This window comes from Neopsephotus bourkii, unplaced genomic scaffold (assembly GCF_033783945.1).
Source record: "Neopsephotus bourkii isolate Nb327-2 ecotype Australia unplaced genomic scaffold, CSIRO-AGI_Nbou_v1 NB_659, whole genome shotgun sequence".
Lineage (NCBI taxonomy): Eukaryota > Metazoa > Chordata > Aves > Psittaciformes > Psittacidae > Neopsephotus > Neopsephotus bourkii.
The window spans coordinates 10,100,046-10,127,089 of record NW_026901158.1 but is presented as its reverse complement, the minus strand read 5'-3'; the positions used below and the strand labels follow the sequence as shown (position 1 = coordinate 10,127,089).

Genomic DNA, 27,044 nt, shown 5'->3' with positions numbered 1-27,044 from the left:
AAAAGGGTGGAAGAGCCCAAGGTGGGGGTGAAGCTCAGGCCGGTCCCTGCTGCAGGAGCTGCTCCCTGCAGTGCTGTGGCTGCAGCGTGGCCTGAGCTGGGTGCAGGGGCTGGGGCTGGGGCTGGGGCTGGCTGGGTGATGGAGCCCCAGCGCAGCCGAGCAGCAGGAACAAGGCTGTTCCTCGAGGATGGAGACTGGTCAGAACCACCAATAAAAGCTGTTTGAGGAGCATCTGTGTTGGCTGGTTCATGGGCCACTGGGTCTCTAGCAGTGCAGGATATACCCAGCATGGGTATAGCCCTGCAGGGGTGGGGGAAGCAGCCAGGGAGCTCACAGCTGCTTCAGCACCCACAGCACGAGTGTAACTTGATGGCTTTGCCCTCCCAGTTGTGCAGTTCCTTCTCCAGATGTCTTGTAGGCCCCCTTTAGTGCCTAAAGGGGCTGCAGGAAAGCTGGAGAGGGGCTTGGGACAAGGGCCTGTAGGGACAGGCCAAGGGGAATGGCTTGAACCTGCCCGAGGGGAGACTGAGCTGAGCTCTTAGGCAGAAGCTCTTCCCTGTGAGGGTGCTGAGGCGCTGGCACAGGGTGCCCAGAGAAGCTGTGGCTGCCCCATCCCTGGCAGTGCTCAAGGCCAGGTTGGACACAGGGGCTTGGAGCAAGCTGCTCTAGGATGCCCCATCCCTGGATTCTGTGATTCTCCTCCTCTCTTCGGGTCATTTCACAGCCTCCTGCCTGCCCCTCACAGCCCAGGGCAGGTGGGCTCAAGCTGCTCAGCTCCATCTGGGTGCCCCAAGCAGCCACAGGCACAGCAGGATGATGCTTCTGGCCCCAGCTCTGCTCCAGCAGAAAAACAAACTCACATTGCAAAGATGCTTTAGCAGAATATTTATTCAATGCCATAGTGAAGAGCAAAACTCAGCACAAACATAACCCCTCAGTGCCCTGCTCACTGTTACACTGAGCCGAGGAGCAGACTGCACAATCTTGGGGTAGGAGGAAGGTGGAGGCTGTTCCTATGCTGTGTGACTGGACCGAGCGCTCGGTGTGGAGCCTGTGCACACACAAAGGACTTCCCTGTTTCTGGAAGCCCTACAATGACAGCAAACCTGAGCACAGGGGCTGTGGTTAAAGCCTTGGGCACCTGCTGGGGCACAAACCCTCCTGCTGAAGGGCACAGGAGCTATTGCAGCCTTCGGTGTGCATCAGTACAGGGCCTGCTGCCTCCACGAGGTCTATGTGCAACCCCAGGGGAGTGGCAGACAACTGGCCCCATGCTCAGGGGAGGCCCCAGCCCTGCCAGGAACGTGGCTCCTTCCCAAAGCCCAGGAGCAGCTCCTGCGCCCCATCCCAGCCAGGGCAAGAGCAGGAGCTGAGTTTTAGACCCTCACATTCAGGTGCCTGCTGCAGTGAGAAAAGCCTCAGGGCCAGAATGATCAACACGGGTCCGAGTGCTGCAGCTCCACCAGCGTTGGGGCCTCATCTCCAAACCCAGGCAGAAGCTTATTCAACTGTCACGTCAGGCAGAGGAGGGACCGGTGGCCACCCATGGGCTCCTACACCCGTTCACAGAGAACATACCAAGAGAACCTAAAGTGCCCCGACTTGGGTAGCGTGGGAGGGAGGCGACCACGAGAGCACCAGCCATGGACACAGCTGCCCCGGGAGTGTGTTACTGATGCCAGAGCTTAGTGAAGTGCTGCTGAGCAGAGGACGAGAGGCAAAGCGAGCACCATGTCACCACCAGCCTCCCCACACTCGAGCTGTGAAACCGGGGAGATCAAGACGTTGTTGCCAACAGAAGGCATCAACTGGATGTGAATGCTCCCCCAAAGCCCTGCTGCTCTCCAGCCAACCCCAGGGAGCAGGCGCTGGCCTTGCCCAGCAGCCAGCCCAACTGCTTGTGGGGATCTGGGACAAAACCAGGCACAAAACTACATTAACAGAGTCCTGCAGTGCAGCAGCAGCGCTGCGTGGGGCTCTGCCAAGTGCTCTGCAGAGGCAGCTCTTGCAAGGTCAGCCCCGTCGCAGGCTCAGCAGTACCAGCGCTGGGGACGCACCTCAGTCTGTTCTTGGAGACCAGAGCTCACCCAGAGCGAGCTGTGACCAAGTAGCAGCGTTTGTGAGAAGCTGTGGGGAGCCCACCCTGCAGTGACCAGCTCAGGCTGTGTCCGCAGTGTCCAGGAGCAGGCCCTTGGCTCTTACATTCTGTCTCTGGAGCAGGTGCTCCAAGGAGGAAGCAATTCCCAGTACTGGGGCCCCTCCTGACCCAGTGGATGGGATTCAGTGCTCTTGCGCAGGGCCTTGGGCTCTGCAGGCTCCAGAGGAGGTGGCTGCAGTGAGAAGCTGCAGGCGCAGGGGGACCCAGGTTCAGCTTTTCTGGTTCAAGAGCCAGGAGAAGAGCAGCTTCCTGGGCCGGGGCCTCCGGGCCTGGCGGCTGCGGACGGCGCGGGGCGAGCGCCATACCTTGATGGTGGTGTCATCGCTGGCCGTGAGGAGCAGCTCCTGCTCCACCGGGCTGAACGCCACCGAGTTGACCACGTTGTCGTGCTGCAGCTTGGCCAGGCAGATGTTGTAGTGCCGGTCCCAGATGTAGCCGTGGCGATCCTCTGCCCCGCTGCAGTGCACAGGACAAGGTAAGGATGTCACTGAGAGCCTGCTCCCACCCTCCCAGCCTCTGTCTGTAGCCCTGTCACCCACAGAACAGTTTGGGTTGGAAGGGACCTTCAAAACCCCTCTAGTCCAACCCACTGCCATGGGCACGGACATCTTCAACCAGATCAGGCTGCCCAAATGCATCCAACCTGGCCTGGAACATCTCTAGGAATGAGGCACCCATCACCTCTCTGGGCAACCTGTGCCAGTGTTCCACTGCCCTCACTGTGAAGAATTTCTTCCTCACACACAGCCTGAATCTCCCTCTTTCAGTCTAAAACCATCACCCCTTGTCCTATCACAACACAGCCTGCTAAAAAGTCTCTCCCCATCTTTCCTACGGGCCCACCCCATCGCACACACCTTGCTACGAAGTCCCTGCTGACATCCAGGAAGATGAAGAAGCACTCCTCATTAGGTGTGTAGGCCCGGTGCGCCCGCAGTGCTCTCTTCACCTCCTTCATGGTCTTCAGGTCGAACACGTGCAGGTCGATCTCCTCAGCGATGGGGGGAGGCTGCATGGGGTCAGAGATGACGCAGTCGCGGGGCCAGGCTCGGCTGTTCACGTACAGGTACCTGTGGGAGCAGAGGGGTGACCCTGCACCTTCCTGCATGCCACAGGGCTCGGGGAGCCCCAGCTGGAAATGTGCAGGTTGGTGGCACAGGGACCCAGCAGCTCCTCTGGCCCTTGGTGAGCCTGAGGCTCAGCTCACCAAAACCCAGGCTGAAACATGGGAACAGGCTGCTGGAAACACTCCCTGCCATGTTTGGAACTGGAAAGGTGGGTCCTGGGGGCTCTGTAATCCATTACAACCAGCTTAAAGGATTGTGTTGTATCATGAGATGCAGGTTGAGGAGGGGATTCTGCCCCTCTGCTGTGCTCTGGGGTGACTCCCCTGCAGCCCTCATCCAACTCTGGGGCAGCACAAGAGGGACGTGGAGCTGTTGGAGTGAGGCCAGAGGAGGCCATGGAGATGCTGCGAGGGCTGGAGCAGCTCTGCTCTGGAGCCAGGCTGAGAGAGCTGGGCTGGGGCAGCCTGGAGAAGAGAAGGCTCCTGAAGGGGAGACCTTAGAGCAGCTCCAGTGCCTAAAGGGGCTGCAGGAAAGCTGGAGAGGGGCTTGGGACAAGGGCCTGTAGGGACAGGCCAAGGGGAATGGCTTGAACCTGCCCGAGGGGAGACTGAGCTGAGCTCTTAGGCAGAAGCTCTTCCCTGTGAGGGTGCTGAGGCGCTGGCACAGGGTGCCCAGAGAAGCTGTGGCTGCCCCATCCCTGGCAGTGTTCAAGGCCAGGTTGGACACAGGGGCTTGGAGCAAGCTGCTCCAGTGGAAGGGGTCCCTGCCCGTGGCAGGCGTTGGAGCTGGAGGAGCTTTAAGGTCCCTTCCAACACAAACCAGGCTGTGACAGATCTGCCTTGGGAACAAGACACTTTGTGCAAGCAATTTCTTCACTCTTCCAAGCTCCCTGCTTGACCCTATCCTGACCTGGGCTCAGCAGGGCAGAGGAGGAAAGCAATCCTGCTGAGGCAGGAACACAGGGCATCAGGACAGAAATCGGATGTGAACAAGCAGAGCTGCCCATGCAGGCACCCACTACGGTCATTTCTTCTCCTGGTCACTCCCCAAAGCCCCTGAGCAGCTGCTGCCCACCCCTGCAGTGCCCGAAGCTAGCACTGAGGCCAGCACTACCACACTCACCTGTGATCAGGAGAGAGGCCCATGCCAATGATGTGCCCATGGATGTCAATGACGTGATCCAGGGAGTCAAAGAACTCATCCGAGCGCCTCTCCTCCCCGAGCACAGGCCCAGCAGTCGTCATCTGGTGGGGCAGGATCCTTTTAATCCCTTGGGGACAGAAAGCAGAATCAGGCCATTCTGTAGGCTGCTGCCCACAGACAGCAGGGCTGGTGGAGGTCCTCAGGCTTCAAGAAGGGACTTCCCTTACTGCTGCTAAGAGAAGAGAACTGGCTCACTGGTGGAGAGCCAGACCGGGGCTGCTGTCCCTGCCTGGCTCCTTCGAGCCCTCGCAAGTGATACTTTCAGGCAGGACACTGCCCAGGCACAGGTACCAGGAGGGACGTGGAGCTGTTGGAGCAAGGTCAAAGGAGGCCATGGAGATGCTGTGAGGGCTGGAGCAGCTCTGCTCTGGAGCCAGGCTGAGAGAGCTGGGCTGGGGCAGCCTGGAGAAGAGAAGGCTCCTGAAGGGGAGACCTTAGAGCAGCTCCAGTGCCTAAAGGGGCTGCAGGAAAGCTGGAGAGGGGCTTGGGACAAGGGCCTGTAGGGACAGGCCAAGGGGAATGGCTTGAACCTGCCCGAGGGGAGACTGAGCTGAGCTCTTAGGCAGAAGCTCTTCCCTGTGAGGGTGCTGAGGCGCTGGCACAGGGTGCCCAGAGAAGCTGTGGCTGCCCCATCCCTGGCAGTGTTCAAGGCCAGGTTGGACACAGGGGCTTGGAGCAAGTTGCTCCAGTGGAAGGGGTCCCTGCCCGTGGCAGGGGCTGGAACTGGATGATCTTAAAGTTGCTTCCAATTCAAACCAGGCTGGGATTCTATGATTCCACCACAGGCAGGAAGAGGCCCAGTGCCCGGCTGGCACAGACATTCATCGCTCCAAGTCCATCCTCCAGCACACTCTGAAGCAAGGCTTCCTGACTAAAGGAGACACATGTTATGGGTCAAGCTCTGTCACCTTCCATCTCTAGAGGTCCCAACGCAAACGATCCACAACAGCTTCCTGAAGGAACCCTATGAGCCTCAGCATGGGGTCACATGGGCCTCACCCTCAGGAGGTTCAAGTGGCACTGGAAGATGGCCCATCCCATCCCAATGCCCTTCTAAAGGAATCACTGTCAAACACCTTTAATTTCAGCCTCTCCCAGAGATCAACATGACTGGGGTGACACCACAATGCACCTCAAGTCCAAGGACCTTCACAGCATGCTGCATCTGAAAGTGGGCTGTCCAGGACACTCATTCTCCCACTGCTGCCACTGCTCACCAGTATTTCACTCTCATTTCCACAGCCCTGCACTCCCAGTTCCAACCTCAGCTACGTGTCCCCTCTGCACAAGCCAACAGAAGAGGCTGTGCCCATGGCTCAGACCTGCCACCAGCACAAGGGCAATGCGAGCTCCAAGGCAACTCCTGGAGAAGCACTTGTGTGCTACAGATCAGACCAGAGCACACTGCTGCCCAGCAGCTCCAGGGCAAGAGACAAGCACAACACAGAGCTCTTTAAAGCACCAGGTCCCTGGGGCAGACACCAGATGCACAAGGGCTGGTTCCACACACAAACTGATGGGTGAATATAACATCCTGCAGTGACTCATGGCTGGAGAGCAGCTGAGCCAGGGCTCGTCCCCCCAGGAGCCAGTCGGTGCTGCCAGCACTGGCCACCAGCCAGGGAGTTCCTGGAGCCAGATCAAAGGCACCAGAGCCCACAGCCCTGGGGGCTCTGCTGGAGGTCAGTGGATGCAGATATGGGGCTGGGTGCAGGGCTGAGCTGCCACCCAGCATGCAGGGCAAGGTCCATCACGTCCAGCTGAAGACCTGGTGGAGAGGAGCAAGGGCAGAGCCACACTCAGTCCCGGTCACATTCCCAACTTAGGTGTACAAAGACCAAGTGACAAAGACCAAGTGACTCAGACCAAGTGGCCTCAGCTTTGGAAACTGCCTCTCCCTGGGCTGTGCTGGTGCAGGACCAAGTAACAGGAAAGTCAGAAGAGTCTGCAGCAGCGAGGCTGTAATTGTGCAAGCAGCAAAAGGAGCTGAAACTGTCTGGCTTTATAGAAGAGTCTTCTTGTCTGGAAGCAGCTCTCCCTCCCCACTGATCTGTCTAGTCCTTTCCACTGAACCTCTCTGCTGGCTTTAGGGGCTTTCAGAGAAGCAGTGGGACTACCTGCTTCTGCTCACCACTGTACCTACTTCTCATAAATTCAGGCTCTGTGAGCCCCAGTGCCTCGACAAGAGAGCACTGGATGAGCAAGGTGACCAGCAGTGCCATTGCCTGGCATGTGCTGCAAATACAGCCCCTTGTACCGTATGGAACAGGGAGGCCGAGCACCACAAACTGCCTGGCACCAGCTTCCCATGGGAACACCCACTGGGGTAGCTGCAAAACAAACCAGGACTGCCCCAAAAGGCCATATGGTGGTGGGCTGCCACACAGTGGGCAGGGGGTGAGGCAGGCCAGGCTCAGGGAAGGAAGGGCACCATCTCCCACAGCTGAGGGGCACTGTGCAAGCAACACATGAGCTCCAAGCTGCTCAAACCAGCCCTACCCTGATGCCCTCTGCTCCCCTACAGGAGAACAGGACTGAGGCCTTCTACACACTCCCATCAGAACAATCACAACCCTTCACATCCACACACGGTGCGTGACTCATGGCTGATGTCCTGAAGTCAGAAGTTCCTTTTTGATCTTCTACTCAGCCCTCACCATGACTTTGTTGTTTGGCCACATGTCTGGTAACAACAAAACCTTCAGGCAAGCACTTGCAAGGTGGAACCCCCTTCAGTGACTGGGGGCACCTCAAAAGCCTCCTGTATGGAGAGCCCAGCAGCCTCAACAAAGCTGCAACTCACTTGCTGCAAACAGGCAGCAAAGAAACCAGGTCTTTCCCAGATTCAAATGCAGCCCATGCCCCAAGGGCAGCTGGTGTGCCCTGGGCTCAGACCTCAACCTTACCTATCTGGTGTGGGGAGTAGGTGAGGCATCCTGTGGTGAAGATTAAGTACTTTGTCTTGCTGTTGCTGTCTGTGGAGAGCAGGTTCAGCTCAGGGGGTTTAGTTCTGTTGCGTACGAACAGCTCAGCCACCTTTGTCTCAAGCTCCGTGTCGGTCATGGCAGGCCTCACCCGGCCCTCCATGATATCATCAAAGAGCTGCTGCAGCCCATCCTCTGCTGGCACACCCACGTCATCCAGCAATTCCTGTACTGCTGGCTCCGGAGCTTGCTTGGGCTTGGCCTCCTCTTCCTCGCTGTCACTGCCGAGATCAAAGACGGGGCAGGTGGAGGTGGAGGCAGCGAGCTGCTCCTCGTAGTCCAGGAGCAGGTCTGGCGAATCGTAGCGGCTGCAGTCGGCCACCATCACCGTCCGGATGGTGCTGGCATTCAGGTTCTGGATTTTGAACAGTCTCTTCACTACATTCACATTCTCGGACTCTATCCCCTGCAAGCAGAAGATAAAAGTAAGCAGGAACCGTCTCACATCCCTCCTGCAGCTCAAACCAAGAGCCACCTGCTGAGCCTGTGAGTTGGCACAGCAACACCAGCCACACACCGACCTCTCTTTGCACTGCTACATGGAGCAGGGATCATGAGAACTGGACCCCAAGGCTGGCCAGCTCTGTGGCACTTCTTCCTATCCTGGAGGTGGGCACACTGAGACACAAAACTCCTGCAGGCTGAGCTGGGAAACACAGAGGCTGAGCAGCCTTGCTGCCACCTGCAGCTGAGGCTATCAGCTGGTGCTGCTTGAGGTGTTAGAAGAATTCCAGGACAGGCCTCTAACATACACACAAGTGCAGCACAAAGTACCATTCTCTGGCCTACAAGCAGCAGAGGCAGGGAACCTACATACTCTGCAGTTCACCTGTGCAGAATCACCCTGGTTATCTGCTCTCAGGTACAAGCAGCAGGTCTTTTCCTGCCCAATTGCCCTGGCAGTCTGCAGCTGCGCTTCAACACCCCTGGACAATGTGGCCAAGGTGCCTCCTCACTTCATGGGGATGGAAGAGTTAGTGCTGTAGTACCAGAGCAAAACAGAGATGTGGTTATGGGAAGGATCTCTGCTACCAGAGGATTTCACTTGGGGCCAGCATCAACCGTTCATGTTAACAACCACAAACAGTGAGATAAGCAGCTGTGACACTGAGACAGAGGCAAAACATGGAAGAAGAACATGCCTGAGCAGGAAAAATGCCAGAGACTGGACAAGCAGCAAACAAGCAGCATAAGGGCAGCTCACACTGATCTCCAGGTTTCATTTCAGCACCTGGCCCGCAGAACTGTAAGCAAGGACAGGCAGGGCTGAGCTCAGGCTCTCAGCTGCCTCTGGCTCCCAGAAATACCACACTGAGCTGCCAAGTAGGAGAATGGCCACTGATCGGGTACATGCCAGGCTCCAGCTGTCCCAGGCCCAGCTTCATGTTAGCAAGGACCTCAGCAACCCTTCTGTGCTCCAGCCACTCTCCTCTTGAGCAACACATCTTCTAAGGCACTGCAGTCAAGTTCTCATTCCAATTAATGGGGTAAGAGTTAATGGAATGTGAAAGTAGAGTTAGAATATTGTAATGGGTACCACAACACCAAGTGTGGAGAAGCCTCACACAAGGGTTGCCTTAAGCTCAGGATCCTGAGGGCAACTCAAGAGAAGACAAACAGGGAGTACAGGAGGATTGGGCAATTCCTTCCCACTCACACCTCCTCTGCAGCATTTCCTCCCCCAGGAGCCAGCAGGAAGCTGTGCTGCCCGTGGAGCTGGAACAAAGGCACCTCACCTGGAAAGCGTTGTTCAGCCACAGCACAGAGCAGGAGGTTATACGCCCAATTCGGTGCAGATTGCCAGATATCAGGTTGGTTTCATTCAACCAGCAGCCAAACACATCGTAGGGCTTATTCCTCACCCTGGAAAGCAGCGTGAAGTTCTCTGCAAGGGAGGGGAAACGTGAGCATGAGGAGATGGCTCTTGGCCCTAGAGAGACCAAGGCAGAAGACATGGCAGATGGATTCAAGTCTCCCCATGAAAGGCTCTGATGCAGCACCTCCAATGCCAGCTGAGCAGATGCTGCCCAACCACCATCCAGCTTCCAGTCAATCTATGAAGATAGGTATTTCTCTCTCCCACAGCAATGTGTGAGGCGAGCAAGCACAAGGGAAAACAAAGTAAAAGGGCAGCCAGAGGAAAGAGCAATTTAATCTCAGAGCCCTTCTCCAAGCATGGCTCAAAGCAGACACCCCAAGGACAAGTCAAACACGTACAGAACATCTTCACTCCCACCCCTGGGGCTCAGGGCCTTTCTGAGCCAGACATACGTGCATTCAGGAGCACCCCTCGATTTCTGGCACACTGAGGTGGTGAGAGACAACAGAGCTGGGATTTGGGAGCTTCACAGAACTGCAGCAGAAGAGATGAAGCAAACCCAGATGAATGAGCCTCAGAAAGCCCAGGGTGAGACTAGCACCACTTGAGCCAGAAATGGTGGTTCAAAGCCAACAGGTAACATGGGTAACTCTTGCCTTGCCCAGACTGTCACTTAGAGCTGAAGTGAGAATAAACATATGCCACACTGCTCTTAGGTGATGATGTGGTCACACCATGTCAGAGCTGAGGCTATTCATAAGGTTTACCCTATGAAACTGTGATTTGGAACCCTCTGCACAGATGGTAGAAAGCAGGACAAGCAGAGGTCAAGGCCACTGCACACCACAAGGGAACCCCAGCACCCACCACTTCAGCCCTCCCAGGCACCCCAGTGAAGGAGGGGGTGACATTTACCCATGCTGATTACAGCAATCTCTCCTGAGGAGGAATTGTGAGGCCCCACAAAGACACCAGACACCAGGAGGAGCGAGTCGTCAGAATTGAACTGGGAGAACTGTGTGTAGCTCCAGTTGTACGGCCTCATGTTGGAGCTGTGCTGCAGGGAGATGTCCAGCTCATTGCTCCAGATCTATAAACAGATGGACAAACAGTCAGGAAGCTGCTGAGAAGCCCGAGTGTGGCTCCACTTTATCTGTTCTGCCAGCACTCAGCAGGCCAAGAAAAAAGCCACCATTAAAGACCCCATTTAACTGCCTCCTGGTCCTGACTTCCCTGCCCATTCCCCTGACAGAAAATGGTCAGCAGCTCTGGAGAGAGCTCAGCACAGGACTGCTCCCCCAGCCAGTGCAGTGAATGGCACTGTCACAACTGGATTTTTCAGCACGTTCAGGGGAATTTCTACCAAGACAACCCCTCAAGCAAGACATCTGCAGTGGATCATTATCTCTGCATTCTTTGTGAGACCCGCAACACAACAGGGGACTGATTTTCACCTAGGAAGCAGGTCGAGCCAGGTAGGCGCCTTGGCCACCACCTTCACATGGGCCAGAGCTGGAATCCACAGCCCTCAAGGCTACATTTGCAAGAGCCATTAGTTCTGTGGTTTGGAGAACTCAGCATTGCAGGGACCAGCCTAAGTCCAGGGACACATGGTCAAACCTCTCCACCGACTTCCTAAAGGCTGCTCCTGTGGCTGAGGCTCACTAAATCAAAGCTGGAAGGGTTGTGCAGAGGAGGCTGACACTTTACCTTGACAGTACAGTCTTTGGAGCATGACGCAAACAAACAGCCAGAATGGGAAAAGCTGAGGTGCAAAACCTGGTCATTGTGCTCCTTCAGGGCCTGCACTTCCACACAGGGAATGGTATCGTAGAGCCTCTGGAACTCATCATACCAGGAGACAGCAGCTGTAACACATGAGCAGGAATATGGCACGGGAATGAAAGTGGAGGGAAGCAACACGGCATTCACAGTCCTGACTGAGACTTGCAGCCCTGAACCCCCCCGTGTACTGAGTGTGCCCCCAGAGCGTGAGCAGCAGCTCAGGGAGGGGATCCTGCCCCTCTGCTGTGCTCTGGGGAGACCCCCCCCTGCAGCCCTGATCCAGCTCTGGGGCAGCAGCACAAGAGGGATGTGGAGCTGTTGAAGCAAGGCCAGAGGGGGCCATGGAGATGCTGCGAGGGCTGGAGCAGCTCTGCTCTGGAGCCAGGCTGAGAGAGCTGGGCTGGGGCAGCCTGGAGAAGAGAAGGCTCCTGAAGGGGAGACCTTAGAGCAGCTCCAGTGCCTAAAGGGGCTGCAGGAAAGCTGGAGAGGGGCTTGGGACAAGGGCCTGTAGGGACAGGCCAAGGGGAATGGCTTGAACCTGCCCGAGGGGAGACTGAGCTGAGCTCTTAGGCAGAAGCTCTTCCCTGTGAGGGTGCTGAGGCGCTGGCACAGGGTGCCCCATCCCTGGCAGTGTTCAAGGCCAGGTTGGACACAGGGGCTTGGAGCAAGCTGCTCCAGTGGAAGGGGTCCCTGCCTACTCTGCTGATGGGGCAGCATCATTCCCACAGCTCCAGCCAAGTTCACAAGGGGCTCAAACAGCTTTCTCTGCAGCTTTCCCACTCCCCCCCACACACACACAAAAGAAAACAGTTTCTTGCAGTGAACAGACACCTCTGCACCTTGTCACTTCTCTACCAACCCCTACAGCCTCTGCAAGAAACACCCAGAGCAGAGCTATGGAACAAAATCCTTGCTCAGACACAACAGCATCAGAGCTGCAGATGTGCTCCAGCACAGTGCAAACAAATCCATCGCGTGATAAGAGAGAAGCCCAGTACCTCAGGGTACTGGGCTCCACTCTGCTTATCTTTATCTTGTCTAACACAGAGTTAAGAAGGTTCCAGAAAGGGTATGGGACCAGAATGCATCATCTCCATAACACAGATTAGAGAAAAAAGAGGAAGAGGAGGAGCTGGACCCAGGCTGCCAGGACAGAGCAGGAGCCCTGCAGCAAAACCTGGAGCACGCTCACAGAAGTAACACGACAGCCAATAAAGGACAAATAAAGAGGACTTTTAACCAAGTGCCCCGTAAGGCAGCCTAGAGACCTCTTGCAGCAGCAAATCCCAAGGAAGCAAAGAGGATTAGACATGTACATGGATAAGGGCCAACTTTCCTGGTTACACTGAGCAGGACTGAGGGATTTTGGAACTCGCTGCAGCTCAGGAGGCACCTGCTGCTGCAGGCAGGGAGCTGCTCGCTGCCAGGACACCCTCCACTGCTCACTAACCTCTGAAGCTCTTAGTCCCAGCCCATCTGGCTGCAAAGCAGCCTGGACAGACCCCATCCGGCCAAGCAACCCCAACATTCCCTCTCACAAGGCCCAGTGGATACCACAGAGCTACCTAGGGCAGGCAGACTGGCAGGGCTTTTCCCCAGGCTCCTGCTTCAGCCCATGCCTGGGCCTGGCAGGCACCCCCTGCCCCATGGGGCCTCTCACAACTCCAGAAGCACAGCCCGGGAAGTGTCCAAATACGTTACTGAGATCCACCAGCTGCTCAATCCCAGTGAGTGCTGAAGAAAAAAGCTAGCAGATTCCCAGCTCTCTCCAGGAGGCTGGAAGTGAATGAGCCTGGCCAAGGAGCCTCAGGTAAAACCTAAAGGAATGTCCCCAGCTCCATGGAGTTCCCAGGGTCTGCAGAAGTGAAGTCACGAAGCCACATCTGACAGCCCTCCTGTCTTCATGTTCCCTGCTGCAGGGAGATGGGCTCTTGCTGCTTGATCCTTGGTGTTTCCTCCTGTAGCAACTGCAACTCAAAATCAAGAACTCAACTCCCCCTGCCTTGGCCACTGCCGGGGGCCCCATGAGCACCCTTGGGGCTGAGGACAGAACACATCTCTCCCAGACCTCCACAGCAGGCTGGGAATGTGCTTTCTGGACTCCACGAGAGACCCACGGAGTGTGGCAGCAAGGGCTCCTGTTGGCAGGTCCCCAAAGCCTGTCTGCTAGTGTGACAGCACTGGGTTACCCTTCCAGACTGCACAAACTGCTCCCAGCTCCTGACACTCAACTGGGAACTGACCCATGATCGTGTGCTGGTCACCACCGACTGCGACAGCTCTACCCAAGGAAGGCCTTACCAGGCTCAGATGATGCCGACTGTTAATGGGTCATTTTCCTACTGGGAGCTGAGGCCAAGATCAAGATCAAGTCCAACCTGCCCTTGCAAAGTGGGTCAGCTGCTGCCTTAGCACTTGCTGTACAATTAAGGGCCACGCACCCACCTCCCTCCTCACGGAGCAGGCACAACTCTGCCTTCAGCACCTGCGCCTTATGGAAATAGTCTGTGCTAATGTGCACTTGCAGCTCTTCCTGGTCTGAATGAGAGGGGCAGAGCCTGGAGCAGGGCCTTGGTGTCAGGTCCTACTCAGGAAAAGCCAGCAGCGCTTATCACCGAGCCCAGCCGGGCTGTACTGGGGCTGCACGCCCTGACTCACTGCAGCTCCTGCCATCTCCCTCAGCAGCACCCAGCCAAGCTGTGCAGCAGCTACCACAGAGCTCCTGCCTCGAGAGCACTCAGAAACCACCTTGCTGGGAAAGGAAAGCTGAGGCATTTTCAACCATCCGACTCCCTTTTCTGAAGGGTTTGGGCACTTCCACAGCCCTTCACGTGCACATCAGCACTCAGCCCTATAGACTGCTAACGTGACACAGTCCAGGGGCTCGTCACCCACAGCACCAAAGGACAACGGGTTGAGCAGCAGAGAGGGACAGAACTTTCCCCTCCTGGCTCATGATGGGAGTTCAGGCTCCCATCACACGGGTACCACACCCCGCAGAGACACCGGAGGCCCCGGCGCCGGGCAGCTCCCGGCAGCTCCAAGGAGGGCAGCCCCACCAGCCCTGTCCCCCCGCGGCCGCGCACCTGGGTGCCGGGGCACCTCCCGGGAGATGCGGTAGTAGCGGTAGAAGAGTTCCTTCCACAGGAACTCGTCCCGGGCCACGGCGTGCCACTGCTGGCAGACCAGCCCCACCGAGAGCACGTCTACGTGGTCCAGGTAGAGGAAGATCTCGTAGAGGACGCTGTCGGGGAGGAGAGGGCCGCCGCCCGCGTCCATCGTGGCATTCTGCCGCCGCGCCTGCGAACGAACGGGCGTGAGACCCTGCCCGGCCGCAGCCCCGCACCGGGCACCCCCGGGCTCCCTCCCACACCTCAGCGGCTCCGGCGGCTCCTCTGGCCCCGCCCACCCCGCTCAGCGCTTCCGCCGCTCCGCCCCGCCCTTCCGCCCCGCCCCTCCAATCACCGCTCCGCTTTCTGCCGACAGACCGGAGAGATCGAGCGCAGAGCCCCCAACCGAGCGCTAGGCACCGCTAGCCGAACGTGGCGCGCTCGCTCCCGATCGCCCGCCCCTACGGCGATCAGACCCCACCCTCCCCGCAGGCCACGCCCCTTATGCAGACCACGCCCCCTGGTCGTCCCCGCCCCATCCTATTAGACCCCGACCCATCACATCAGGCCCCCCCACTCTAGGGGGTCCGGGTCCCGATGTCGCCGGGGTCGCGCCGGAGATTTCGCTCCATCCAACCCCAGCGGCACAGCCCGTCCCCGTCCCCGTCCCGGCTCCGTCCGTCCCGCACACCCCCAGCCCCTGCCCGCAGCCCCGCGGGCCCGGCTCCAGCTCCCGGCTTCCCGCTGTGCCCTCCTGCCCCCGTCGCTCTCCTGCTCCCCTCCCGGTCCCGCACCGCTCACCCAGCACCATGCTGTCCCGGGCCGCGCTCCTGCTCCTCGCCCTGCTCCTCGCCGCCCCGCCGGGGCTGGGGCAGAGCGCGGGGCGGCGGCAGCGGCCGCCCCCTCCCCAGAGCCTGCTGGAGAAGGTAGCGGCCCCGGCGGAGCTCAGGCTGCCCGAGGTGAGGGGCTGGGCCAGGGGCTCGGCAGCTCTGGGGCTGGGGCTCAGCCCGTTCCCCTGTGGGTCCCCTTCGAGATCCAGCCCTGCAGCATCACCCTCCAGACCTGCCCTTGCAGCCTGAGCCTCGGCTGAGCCCCCCGGTGCTCTCCCAACCCCGAGACAGGAGCCGCAGGAGCCCTGCTCGGCCCTGAGCTTTGCCCTGGAGGCAGGCCCTGGCCCGGCGGCTGCTGCTCCGCCAGACCCCAGCTCCTCAGCCCCGGGGCCAGTGCAGCCATTGCCGGTGCTGGGTCTGGCAGCGCTCGGTGCCCCTCGAGCACACACACACACACAGAGCAGCCTGTCCCCACTCCGGGCTCTGCTCTGCTTCCTGCTCTTTCCCACCCTTCAGCTCCTGTCCCCGTGGGCAGCACAGGGGAGGGTGCTTGGGGTGGTGGGTGCTGAGGGCAGTGGGGTGGTGACACGAGGGCACGGTGCCAGCCGGTCCCATGCAGCTCGCAGGGAGGTGGTTCCTGGTTGGCATGGCCTCCCGCTGCGGGTTCCTGGCCGAGCACAGCCACCGGCTGGAGGCCACAGCGGTGACGGTGACCACTGGTGACGGGCAGAGCCTGGACATCAGCACCTTCAGGAAGCTGTGAGTGAAACTGGGCACCGGGGCTGCAGGCAGGGGCTGGGATGGGGATGCTGGATGGGACAGGGGCACTGCAGGCAGGTCAGAGCAGGACCAGTGCCCTAGGATGGGGATGGGACAGGGACACTGCAGGCAGGTCAGAGCAGGACCAGTGCCCTAGGATGGGGATGGGACAGGGACACTGCAGGCAGGTCAGAGCAGGACCAGTGCCCTAGGATGGGGATGGGACAGGGACACTGCAGGCAGGTCAGAGCAGGACCAGTGCTCTAGGATGGGGATGGGACAGGGACACTGCAGGCAAGTCAGAGCAGGACCAGTGCTCTAGGGTGCGGATGGGACAGGGACACTGCAGGCAGGTAGAGCAGGACCAGTGCCCTAGGATGGGGATGGGACAGGGACACTGCAGGCAGGTCAGAGCAGGACCAGTGCTCTAGGATGGGGATGGGACAGGGACACTGCAGGCAGGTCAGAGCAGGACCAGTGCCCTAGGATGCGGATGGGACAGGGACACTGCAGGCAGGTCAGAGCAGGACCAGTGCCCTAGGATGGGGATGGGACAGGGACACTGCAGGCAGGTCAGAGCAGGACCAGTGCCCTAGGATGCAGATGGGACAGGGACACTGCAGGCAGGTCAGAGTAGGACCAGTGCTCTAGGATGCGGATGGGACAGGGACACTGCAGGCAGGTCAGAGCAGGACCAGTGCTCTAGGATGGGGATGGGACAGGGACACTGCAGGCAGGTCAGAGCAGGACCAGTGCTCTAGGATGCGGATGGGACAGGGACACTGCAGGCAGGTCAGAGCAGGACCAGTGCCTCAGTCACAGGCTCCAAGGAGGAGAGAGCTGGCCCAGAGCAAAGTGATCTCCTGTGGGATGCTCTGTGCTAGAAGCCGGGGCCATGGTGGGCTGGAACCCAGCCACCAGCACGGGGTGGACTTGGGCTCCCCAGCCTGGGTTGCGTGGGGGTGGCCAGGCTGGGGAAACTGAGGCTCTGGGACAAGAAACCAGGGAGAGTGTGTGCGTGGCAAGGAGGGTGGGCAGGGGTCTGGGCTGGATCCTCCCCAACCTGTGCCAACAACCTCCTCCTCTCCCCGAACAGGGATGGGATGTGCTGGGAGATCAGGCAGCGCTACCTCCCTGCCCAGGCGCATGGACACTTCATCCTGAAGGGTGAGGGAGGCTGGGCTGGGGGGGGGGGAGCAGGGACCATGGAGCTGGAGCCCCCACTCCTGCTTTCAGCAGCAGTTTGGGACTGGCATCTGTCCTTCCAGTGTCTCAGCTCTATGATCTCAGAGTGTCCCAGTTCCGGGTCCACCACAGGCAGCACCATGGGCTTGTGCCTACTCATAGGAAACAGCATCCTATGGGGCTGGCCTCCATTTTCACCCCTTGTACACCTCACCTGTGGTGAAACAAGGCCCCTGGATGGTGCTGGGGCTAACTGGGACTAACTGGGACTAAGCAGGGCTGTTTCCTGTTTTTCCCAGGCCGTGGCCATGGCAGCAAGGTGGACGTGGTGGTGGGGGAGACAGACCACAGCAGCTACGCCATCCTCTATTACCAGAAGGGCCGGAGCATCTCGGTCAAACTCTATGGTGGGTCAGTGTTCTGGGGCGTGTGGCACATGGACAGGGTTGGCAGAAAGGTGGGAAACCCAGGCTGGGACCAGGAGCTGCCTGCGGGAGCCCTGGAGCACCCAGACACAGGAATGGGTGTCCCATGGGGTCCTGGTCCCAGATGGGGAGTTGTCCCCAGATGATGCTGGAAGGGAGACAGGGGGGAACCAATAACGCTTCTGTGGTCCCAAGCCTTGCCACAGGGGCAGGGTGGGCTTTGGGGCAGGGACAGGCAGGGCTCGAGGTCACTGATGGCATCTCCTTGTGTAGGACGGAGCAGCCAGGTCAGCGATGCTGTCATAGACAAGTTTGAGCAGCGTTTGAGGGCTGTGGGCCTGAGCGAAGACGTGACCTACTACTTCCCTGTGTACGGTGGGTGGCACATAGTCCCCTGGGACCTGGGAGCACCAACATGCAGAGACCAGCGCCAGGGGCTGGGGTGCACTGTTGGGAGGGGAGGCTCATCCACATAGGTCTGAAGAGCTTGTGGCCCCATATCACCCACATCAGGGCCACAGCTGGGACCTGTCCCAGTGCCAGAGGTGCAGGGACTGGGCTGTGCCCCGCTGTGTCTCTGGGTGCAGGGCTGGGGCCAGGCAAGGTGACTCCCTGGGCCGTGTCTCTTGCAGGGTTTTGTGACTCCACAGATGAATTTCACATCCTTGATGGTGAGTTGTGGGGTCTGGGCGATGCTGCTGGGTCCCCCCATGGGCCAGGCCTGGCCCCACATAGGGCAGCACATCGGTTCTCCTGCCCTGGCTGGGAGCTGGGCACAGAGGGTTCAGACCCTCACCACACCTGTGTGGTCCTGCTGGGGGACCCCAGGACAGGCAAGGAGGTGGCAGACCAGCTGCCAAGATGGGCATCAGGTGCATGCTGGCAAAACAAAGTCCCGTTCACCCCCCACATGGGTCAGTGCAGGTTTAGTGGGGTTTTAGTGGTGTTTCCAGGGGTGAGGGTTGGTCTGGGACAGGGATACCCCAGGGTGAGGGCTGGGGTCCCCAAGGAAAGCTCCATCAGTTGTCGCTGGTGCTTGGGGAAGTAGAAGTGGGTCTCCAGCCCTAGTGCTGGGCTTGGCCATCTCCCTAGCCCCCCAGCACTTCCCTTTCCCTTCCAGAAACAAAGCCGTAGGTGCAGATGGTGTTGCCAGGAGGTCCCCAGTGCTCAGCCTTCCCCTCTTCCAGCTGCCCATGGCCACGCAGGACTGAGCTCAGGCTTGGTCAGACCCTGCTGCTGCTCCAACAGCCCTGGAGCCAGTCCTGGGGTTCCCCATCTCCTCCAGCGACATTTGGCAGCCATGTGGGTCCTTGTCCTGCCCCCCCCCCCAGCTTTGTGTCACGCTGTGCTCGCACCCTTGTGCCTGCAGCAGCAATGACACCCCAGTAAACGCCTCTGAGAAGAGTCTGTGTCCAGGCAAGTCACCCCTTGGTGTGCCCCAGCAACACGATGGCTGCCTCCGCTGTGGGGCTGCCAATGCTCCCAGTTGGGACGTGTGGGCAGAGGGATCCACGCAGCCCCATCCATGCAGCCCCATCCCAACCATGGGACAGCGAGGAGGAATCGTGGCAGTTCCCGTGCCGGTGCCGTCGGGCTGGGGGTGCTGGAGACCGGCACAGGATCAACCTTCCCCTGGGACAAGCCAGGAGATGCCTCAGGCACTCCAGAGGAGGGATCCTGCTTCTCATCCCCAAGCCTGGGCAGTGAAACGCTGTATTCATTCCCTGCCCTAGCGCTGCGGACCGTGTTCGCTGTAGAGCTGCTGCCTGCATCAGACCCTGCCTGGGAGCGCTTCCTAGCGCCTGCCCGCACTGCCTGCACCCCCGCACCCCTCTCCCGAGCCGGCCAGGGGTGTCCTTTGCACGCTCAGAGCCGGCTGCGGGGGCTTGGATTAGGTGTGCAACCAGGGCAGAGGAGCCCTTACAGGACCCATCTGCCCCGTGTGTTGAGTCCGACCAAGACTGTCCTGACACATGCTTGGGTTGGGGTGTTTTGGTGAGGGTTCCCCAGTGTAGGCAGGGGATGTAGAGCAGCCCCGGCACGGGCCGGGCGGTGGCAGAGGATGGGATGGGACGGGACGGGACGGGACGGGACGGGACGGGACGGGGGATGGATGGGGCCGGGCAGTGCCGGTCACGCTGCAGCCCAGGGGCCGGGGTTTCGCAACCGCAGTGGTACCGGTAACACGTGTTGTTTATCAAGGGTTTATGTAAGGCTCCACACGTGACTCGCCCCACGCCAGCCCCCGGCCCACGTGCGGGGCAGCCGTGCCCATGACCCCCCCACCGGCCGAGCCCGGCAGAGCAGGGGCTGCAGGGATGGGTCAGGCTCTGCTCTGCATCCCACAAGCGGCTGCAATGGGAGGTGGGGGGAGCTGGCCTGGACCCCAGGACCACCCCCTGCACTCATCTGGATGAACCCCATTCTGCGGTGCCAACCCCTAGGTTTTGCCTGAGAGTTTGTACCCAGGCACTGCGGTGATCCCTCAGTCCTGGCTCACGACAGTGCCCCCCTGTGACCCCATGGTCCCGAGCTCTCACCCAGCTTTGCCACCCAGCTCCTTGGCCAGCCTTAGCTTTACCAGCCCTGGGAGATGTCTGGAAAGGAGGCTGGAGACCCCCAGGCTCTGGGGGGCTTTGTGTACACAGGGCTACAGTGCACCCATGGGTGCTCCATGCCTCTGGTGCACAATGGAGAGAGCCCCTCCTGGCACTCTGCACTCCGAGGGGGAGCTAGGGCAGGGGCTGAGCCCCCAGCCCAGCGTGTGAGGAGGCCCCAGCCGGGCTTTCGTGATGCTCAGTCCTGCCTGGCTCAGCTTTTGTTTTGTTTTAATAAATCCATGGAGCCGGGGCTGAGCTGGGCGCAGCTGGGTGCGGGGAAGGGAATGTGCTGGGACAGGGGGGCCTGCCCGCGTGGAACAGCCGCTGTGAAAACACAACATGCTCCTTATGTAAAGCTTTGCCTTGGCAGGGCTGAGCCAAGGGCTGAGGCTCGTCCCAGCATGGCCAGCCCTGCCCAGACTGTGCCAGAGCCATGGCAGCTGCTGAAACCTGTGCTCATCCCCAGCCCTTGCCCTACAGGCACTCAGGGTGTCCCCTCATTAAGAGGGGGGACAGTTCAGTGTCTGCTGGTGGTGCAAAACCGAGGGGGAGGATATCTAACAGCCTCTCTTGGGTGGCACAGCTGGGCTGAAGCATTGCTGGTCCCTTGCTGTGTGCTGGTCCCCAGGGGGCTGAGCACCGGCTCCCCACAGCACCCCAAGCTCACCATCGACATGCACTGGGGTTGCACATTGGTGGGTTGAACCCTGATGGGGCTGAGATGCTTCCATGGATGATGCAGGGACCTGGGGCAGGGCAAGGTGGGGGATCCTGGAGAAGCACCCGGAGGTGTCGAGTTCCAAAGGTTGAGTTGAGCTTTTGACGTTCCCACCACCTCGCTCGGACCTTGCTCGGGCCCCGCTCTGTGTGAAGCCACGCTGCAGCGGTGGGGCAGCCAGCAAGCCCTGGCCCCGGCCCTGCCCGCACCGGCTGCAGCGCATGGCATGTGGTGCTGCTGCGGGGCAGCTCGGCACCCCCAGGCAGACATGGCATCCCACCAGGAGAGGAATAATCGCAGGGTCCCTGCTTGCCCTTTGGCTTCAGCTCTCGGCCCCGCTCCCGCTTGCATAACGCACAGGGGGAGGCAGGGCTGGTCCCCCTGGGGCCCCCGCGCAGCCAGGCCATAAATAGGGGCTCTGCGGCAGCTCTGCCGCTCCTCTCGCTCGGCCCGGCCCGGCTCCGCTCGGCTCGGCTCGGCTCCGCCCGGCTCCGTTCGGTTCGGCTCCGCTCGGCTTTGCTCGGCCCGGCCCGGTCCTGCCCTGCCGGCAGCAGCCATGCACACTGCGCTGCTCGGCCTCCTGGGGCTGGCGCTGCTCGGGGCTCTGCGCGCCCAGGACACCATCCCCGTGCAGACCGGCTTCCAGCAGGAGAAGGTGACCCCGCGTCACTCTGGGTGATGGGGGTTTGGGGAGTCTGGGGGGGGAAAGGATCCCTGCCCTGGGAACGTGTGCAGGGGGTGTTGCAGGTGGATGTGGGGCCAAGGTGGCCCCAGCACTGGCACAGGCAGGGTGGCTGTGTGTGGGGTGCACACGCAGCCGCCATCCCTGAGGAGCCCCCGTCCTTGCAAAGCCCCTGCTCCCTGGGGGATGCAGGATCCAGGGCTGGATATGTGTGGGGCTGGGACACCTGCAGTGTGGAGTGGGTGCGGGTACACAGGGATGCTACAGGGGGGCTGAGAAAAACAATCTTAGTTTGAGGTAGCCCGTGGGGATGGGCCATGGACCCCCATCCCCATGCAGACCCCATTTTCCCAGCCCAGTGTCCCAGCAGACCAAGGGCTGGGGTGTTCCACACACCCTCTGCCCTCCCACCCCTCGGTGCTGGCATGCTCAGGGTGCTTGCAGTAACCCCCCAGACAGGCAGCATCCAGAGCAGGACAGACCCAGCCTGGCTGTACATTGGAGGCGCCCAGCCCCACAGCCCCTGGAGCCATCCAGGGAGGTGCTGGGGATGGAGGCACGTCCTGCAGGGATGGGGGTCCTGCAAGGGTGGTCCCAACACCGCCTACCTCCAAGGCTGACGGTGCCCCTCTGAGTGCACCAAGCTGGTACCTGCAGGGACCAGGCTGGGATGAGCTGTGCTGGCCCCGGGGTCCTGACCCCTCCTTGGGCCTCCAGATGTATTGAAATGGCATTTTGGAGCCAGGCAATGCTGTCACCCCCTCCCTGGCTTGGGGTGAAGAGGGAGGAAACACCGCAAGTGCCAGGCACATCCTACACCAGGGGTCTCCTGGCTGGTGGGTTTCGTGGACCAGGAGCTGGAGCAGCTCCATGGGGACAAGGACCCTGGGACCCCATCCTGCAGTGGGGCCAGTAGGGGAGGGGGAGGTGGCCTGGGCTGGTGGCCAAGGGGCAAGATGGGGTCTGTGTGCAGCCGGTGGCTGAGCAGAGGTTGTGTGCAGCTCACAGGGAAGTGGTTCAGCATCGGCCTGGCCTCCAACTCTAGCTGGTTCAAGGAGAAGAAGCACCTGATGAAGATGTGCACCACGGTCATCTCTGAGACCGCAGATGGGAGCCTGGAAGTCAACTCCACCTACCCCAAGTATGGGCATGGGTAGGGGCTGGGGGTGGGCAATGCTGCCATGCCTGTGGCTACGTGTGGGCTGGAGCATCCCCCCAGCCCCTCGTGTTGTACTCCCCAGGGGTGACCAGTGTGAGAAGAGGAACAGCCTTTACACTAGGACAGAGCAGCCGGGGCGGTTCAGCTACACCAGCCCACGTGAGTGCCCAGCTCCCTGCCCAGTGCTGCTGGGACCTACTCCTGGCCTCGCCGGAGCACCCCAATGCTGAGCTGGGCCCTCCCTGTCCCCCCAGGCTGGGGCAGCAAGCATAACATCCATGTGGTGGAGACCAACTATGAGGAGTACGCCCTGCTGGCCACCCAGATCTCCAAGAGCACCGGCCCCTCCACCATGGTGCTGCTCTACAGTACGTGTGCCCTGGGACCCCTGTGCCACCCGCCCCCCAGCAGCCCCAGGATGTGCTCACTGGGGGATCCCTCCCATGGGAGAAGGGCAGCAGCATCTCCCAAGCTGGGGTGACCCATGGGGTGTCCGGATTGGGCCCCCCTGCCTGCTTGTCCCTTGCTGGGCTGCACTGCAGCAGCGCTCAGGGGTGCAGGGGGGGCTGCCTCTCACCCTGCTGTTGGCTGCAGGCCGCACAAAGGAGCTCGGTCCTGAGCGCCTGGAGAGGTTCACCCAGTTCTCCAAGGAGCAGGGCCTGACGGACGAGGAGATCCTCATCCTGCCCAGCACGGGTGAGTGCAGGCAGGGAGCAAGGCTGGGGGTGCAGGGGGGTGCTGTGGAGCAGGGAAGAGGTACCCTGGGGGTCTGAGAGGGAGGAGACCCTCCTGGCTTGTCCCTGCCTCCCTGAGGGACCAGTGTGGGCCTGGCTATGGGGGTGTCTCCATGGGGGTCTCTCAGGAGTCCCCCAGCCCATGAAGGAGCTGATCTCTGGTTTTGTTCCTCCTGCAGACAAATGCATGGCAGATGCTGCCTAGGTGAGTCCTGGGGTCAGAGCAGCCCTGCAGGGGGGTATGGGTGTACTTGGAGATGCTCCACCCCATCACCCTCCCCTCTCCAGCCTGCTTCTCTTACTGCTACCACAGATCATAAAATCATAGAACCCCAGCCTGGTTTGGGTTGGAAAGGACCTTAAAGCTCACTCAGCTCCAACCCCTGCCACAAGCAGGGACCCCTTCCACTGGAGCAGCTTGCTCCAAGCCCCTGTGTCCAACCTGGCCTTGAACACTGCCAGGGATGGGGCAGCCACAGCTTCTCTGGGCACCCTGTGCCAGCGCCTCAGCACCCTCACAGGGAAGAGCTTCTGCCTTAGATCCCACCAGAAGTTCCCCTATTTCAGTTTGAACCCATCACCCCTTGTTCCATCACCACAGTCCCTGATAAAGAGCCCCTCTCCAGCATCCTTGTAGCCCCTTTAGGCACTAGGAGCTGCTCTGAGGTCTCCACACAGCTTCTCTTCTCCAGGCTGAACAGACCCAACTTTCTCAGCCTATCTCTATGCAGGAGGTGCTCCAGCCCCTGATCATGCCCCACTCTGTCCCATGGCTGGTTCTTTGGTGTCCCTGGGTAGTGGGTGCCCATATACTCAGCATGGGGCTGGCCGGGCTGATGTCCCCCTGTGTGTCCCTGTCTCACCCCCATCTCTTTCAGACAGACCCACCAGCTGCCGCCGGCTGGAGCCTTGAGAGCACCATGAGCTGGTGGCTGCCTCGTTCCCCCCGCCATGCCCAGGACCCCCCAACACTGCAGCAGCCCCCTCTCCCTGGCTTCACACCCACACCTGTACCCCCACCCCATTAAAGCCTGTATAAAACCAGCCTCCCCCCCTCATCTGCCTGGTCATCCTGACAGGAGCCGCAGTGGGGTAATGGGGAGGAGGTGTTTGCTGTGAGCTCTGGATGTGGCTCAGTCCCGACCACCCCATGGTGTCCCTGCCATGAGCCTGGACTCGCCTGTGCCTGCTGCCCGGCAGCCTGGGAAGCCACAAGCCCTTCTGGGGGACACTGGGCTGTGGCTCAGCCCTGGGCTCAAACCCTCCTTGTTGAGATGGGACCGGTGCTGGCACTGCCAGGCCCTTGGGCCAGCGGGCATCAGCCAAGAGGAGAGCACTGGAGGCACCCCTGTCCCCCTCCCCAAACACAGCTCTGAGGCATCACCCACTCCCCCACTGCTGGGTCGTGCACAAAGCTGCATTCATCCAGGACTGGACAATGGGGGGAAAGGGGCCAGCGCTGTCACCCAACACGGGTACAAGCGATCCCTGCTCTTGTGTAACCTGTTGCATAAGGGGGGCGGGAGGGTGCTGCCAGCGGTGGGGGTATAAAGGTGGGTGCGGGAGGAGACGGGTCCCAGCAGCCTCCCCTGCCCGCACCCAGCCCCGGTGAGGATGACGGCGGCGCTGCCCTGCCTGGCGCTGGCTCTGGCGCTGCTCTGCGCGCTGCGCACCGCGGCCGAGGTGCCCGTGCAGCCGGGCTTTGACACCCAGAAGGTAACGGAGCGCAGGGGCTGCCCCCAGCCCGTGCTGTGTCCCCAGGCACCCCGAGGAGCCCCCGGCCCTGAGCGCGCCCCACGGCAGCTCCCAGGAGAGGGAGGATCCATGCGCACTGGGTTAGTCCTGCCCCGCGCCTCCCCGCCACGGCCAGACCCAGCCGTGGCCCCGCTGCAGGGACACGGACACCCGGCACGGTGATGCCCCCGGACGTGTGGGATTGCCCAGGGAACATGGGCCAGGCGCTGCGCTCACCCTTCCAGAGCAGACCCATGTGTCCTGCATGCAGGCGGGTGCCAGGTCCCCGTGTTAGGTCCGCACAGGGGGTGGCAGGTTCCTGCACTGGACTGTCGCATCTTCCACAGAGGGTGGCAGGTTCTCCTGGTGGGTGGCAGGTCCCCATGCCTGTCCCAACCCCGCTGGTGATGTCCTGCTGCAGTTCGCAGGGAAGTGGCATTTTGCAGCCACTGTTTCCAACTGCTCTGTGTACCTGAAGATGAAGGATGGGATGAAGTCACCCATCGCCACCATCAGCTTCACGCCGGAGGGGAACCTGGCTATGAAGCTTGCCTGGCCCCTGTGAGTGCCAACCTGCTTGATGGGTCCTGCTTGGGCTCCATCCCCACCAATGCAGCTGGGCAAGGATCATCCTGCTGCTGCCCCACAGCGCTGGGCTCATCCCGGCCCCCCCATCTGAGGCCTCCCAGGTGGGGTCCAGCCCCCTTTGCCATTCCCATTTTCCCTCTCCAGGCCGGACAGATGCCAGAGGTTGGAGCTGCTCTTCCAGCGGAGCGGTCAGGCAGGACACTACATGGGTATGGGCGGGCAGGTGGAGCAGAGCCACCCAGCCCTGGCACAGAGGGGGTGTTCAGCCCCTCTGCCCCATGGCTGGGCCACGGGCTGTGCTGCTGTGGGGGCATGGGTCTGCTGGCTCCCTTCATAACCCCTCAGGCCCTGAGCCGTGAGCCCCAGGAGGGGCCATGGAGGTGCTCAGGCTGCTCCATGTTGACTGCTGTGGTCCTTCAGCAGCACAAGAGAAGAGAGAGCTGCGTGTGATGGAGACGGACTACAGCCACTACGCCATCGTGCACGAGACCCAGCACAGCGGGCAGCAGCCCAGCACCATGCTGCAGCTCCTCAGTGGGTATCAGGAGAGGGAATGGGTTAGGGCTCCACAGCTCCCCATAGAGGGACATGGGCATGGGGGGGGGCAGGGGGTGGGCTCCCCACTGCATTCCAGGGCCCCTTGCCTCAGCACCCCACGTGCTGCCACCCAGGGAGTTCATTTGGGGTGGATTCAACCTTGCACCAAAGATATCCCCCATGGGTTGTGGTTTGACCTGAAGCTCCCCAGCCCCACCAGCAGGTGGGTTCCTCCTCCCAAGGGGCTTGTGCCCCTTTGCTGCCAGCCCTGGACAGCTGTGGGGTGGCCAGTGTCCACCCTGCACCTCCATGGCTTCACCTTTTCCCTTCCCTGGGGCCCCATTGCTGCCCCATGGGAGCTGGAGCCTCAGTGTGGGGCTCTCTGCTGGGTCTCCCCGCACTCATCAAGCCCCTGCTTTGGGTGTCTGGCTGCAGCGAGGGAGGAGGATGTGAGCCCCCAGCTCCTGCAGAAGTTTGAAGAGCTCATCCCCACTGTGGGGCTGACCAAGGCCATGCTGGCCGTGCTGCCCAAGTCGGGTAAGTGCTGGCAGGACAGGGCTGCCCGCACAGCCCCTCTGCATGGGGATGCTCAGGACACTGCCCATGGCGTGCTCACCCCTCTCTTTGCTTTTCACCAGATCAGTGCACTGCAGCCATCAGGTGAGCATGGCCAGGGGATGTCGGTGTCCCTGCTGGCATGGCCAGGGCTGAGCAGGGACTCACAGCCCCGCAGGGACTCCCTGCCTGCCTTGGGGCTCTGCATCACTTCGCCTCTCCCTGCTCTCTCACCCATCGTCATTCCTCCCTGCAGCTGAAGGGGCTGGTGCCAAGGCCATGGTTCCTCCAGCCCTGGTGGAAACCCGGCTCTGCTCCCCGCTCCATAATACCCCTTCCTGTGCTTCCTGTCCTCCACTGCCCCACACCGGGATCACACCTCACCCTCCAAAATAAATAGGTGCAGAAGCTG

General features: G+C 60.6%; 4 protein-coding genes across 5 annotated transcripts; 3 read left to right on the top strand and 1 right to left on the bottom strand.

Annotated features, from left to right (window-relative positions):
• Positions 1–1,943: 1,943 nt before the first annotated feature.
• On the bottom strand, positions 1,944–14,360 carry FBXW5 (F-box and WD repeat domain containing 5). Its single transcript, XM_061353026.1, has 8 exons — positions 14,103–14,360; positions 10,942–11,099; positions 10,147–10,321; positions 9,149–9,297; positions 7,335–7,818; positions 4,348–4,495; positions 3,016–3,228; positions 1,944–2,614 (listed from the first exon to the last, which is right to left on the bottom strand). Exons 1-8 carry the CDS (start codon positions 14,293–14,295, stop codon positions 2,368–2,370), a joined length of 1,767 nt encoding a protein of 588 aa, XP_061209010.1. The 5' UTR covers positions 14,296–14,360; the 3' UTR covers positions 1,944–2,367.
• Positions 14,361–14,908: 548 nt separating this feature from the next.
• Positions 14,909–18,729, top strand: C8G (complement C8 gamma chain). Its single transcript, XM_061353023.1, has 7 exons — positions 14,909–15,085; positions 15,576–15,715; positions 16,812–16,882; positions 17,200–17,307; positions 17,599–17,700; positions 17,958–17,996; positions 18,446–18,729. Exons 1-7 carry the CDS (start codon positions 14,936–14,938, stop codon positions 18,457–18,459), a joined length of 624 nt encoding a protein of 207 aa, XP_061209007.1. The 5' UTR covers positions 14,909–14,935; the 3' UTR covers positions 18,460–18,729.
• Positions 18,730–21,067: 2,338 nt separating this feature from the next.
• Positions 21,068–24,262, top strand: LOC133212023 (lipocalin-like). 2 transcript variants are annotated; one of them, XM_061353025.1, is made up of 7 exons: positions 21,068–21,298; positions 22,327–22,466; positions 22,567–22,643; positions 22,739–22,852; positions 23,079–23,180; positions 23,398–23,423; positions 24,101–24,262. In XM_061353025.1, the coding sequence occupies exons 1-6, from the start codon at positions 21,200–21,202 to the stop codon at positions 23,421–23,423; spliced, it is 558 nt and encodes a 185-aa protein (XP_061209009.1). In that variant the 5' UTR covers positions 21,068–21,199; the 3' UTR covers positions 24,101–24,262. The 2 variants fall into 2 exon arrangements, with proteins under 2 accessions (XP_061209009.1, XP_061209008.1); XM_061353024.1 differs by having other exon boundaries at positions 21,069–21,298; positions 24,097–24,262.
• A 538-nt stretch (positions 24,263–24,800) lies between these two features.
• Positions 24,801–27,044, top strand: LOC133211741 (lipocalin-15-like). Its single transcript, XM_061352322.1, has 7 exons — positions 24,801–24,934; positions 25,374–25,513; positions 25,685–25,749; positions 25,961–26,074; positions 26,513–26,614; positions 26,716–26,737; positions 26,889–27,044. The coding sequence occupies exons 1-7, from the start codon at positions 24,833–24,835 to the stop codon at positions 26,890–26,892; spliced, it is 549 nt and encodes a 182-aa protein (XP_061208306.1). The 5' UTR covers positions 24,801–24,832; the 3' UTR covers positions 26,893–27,044.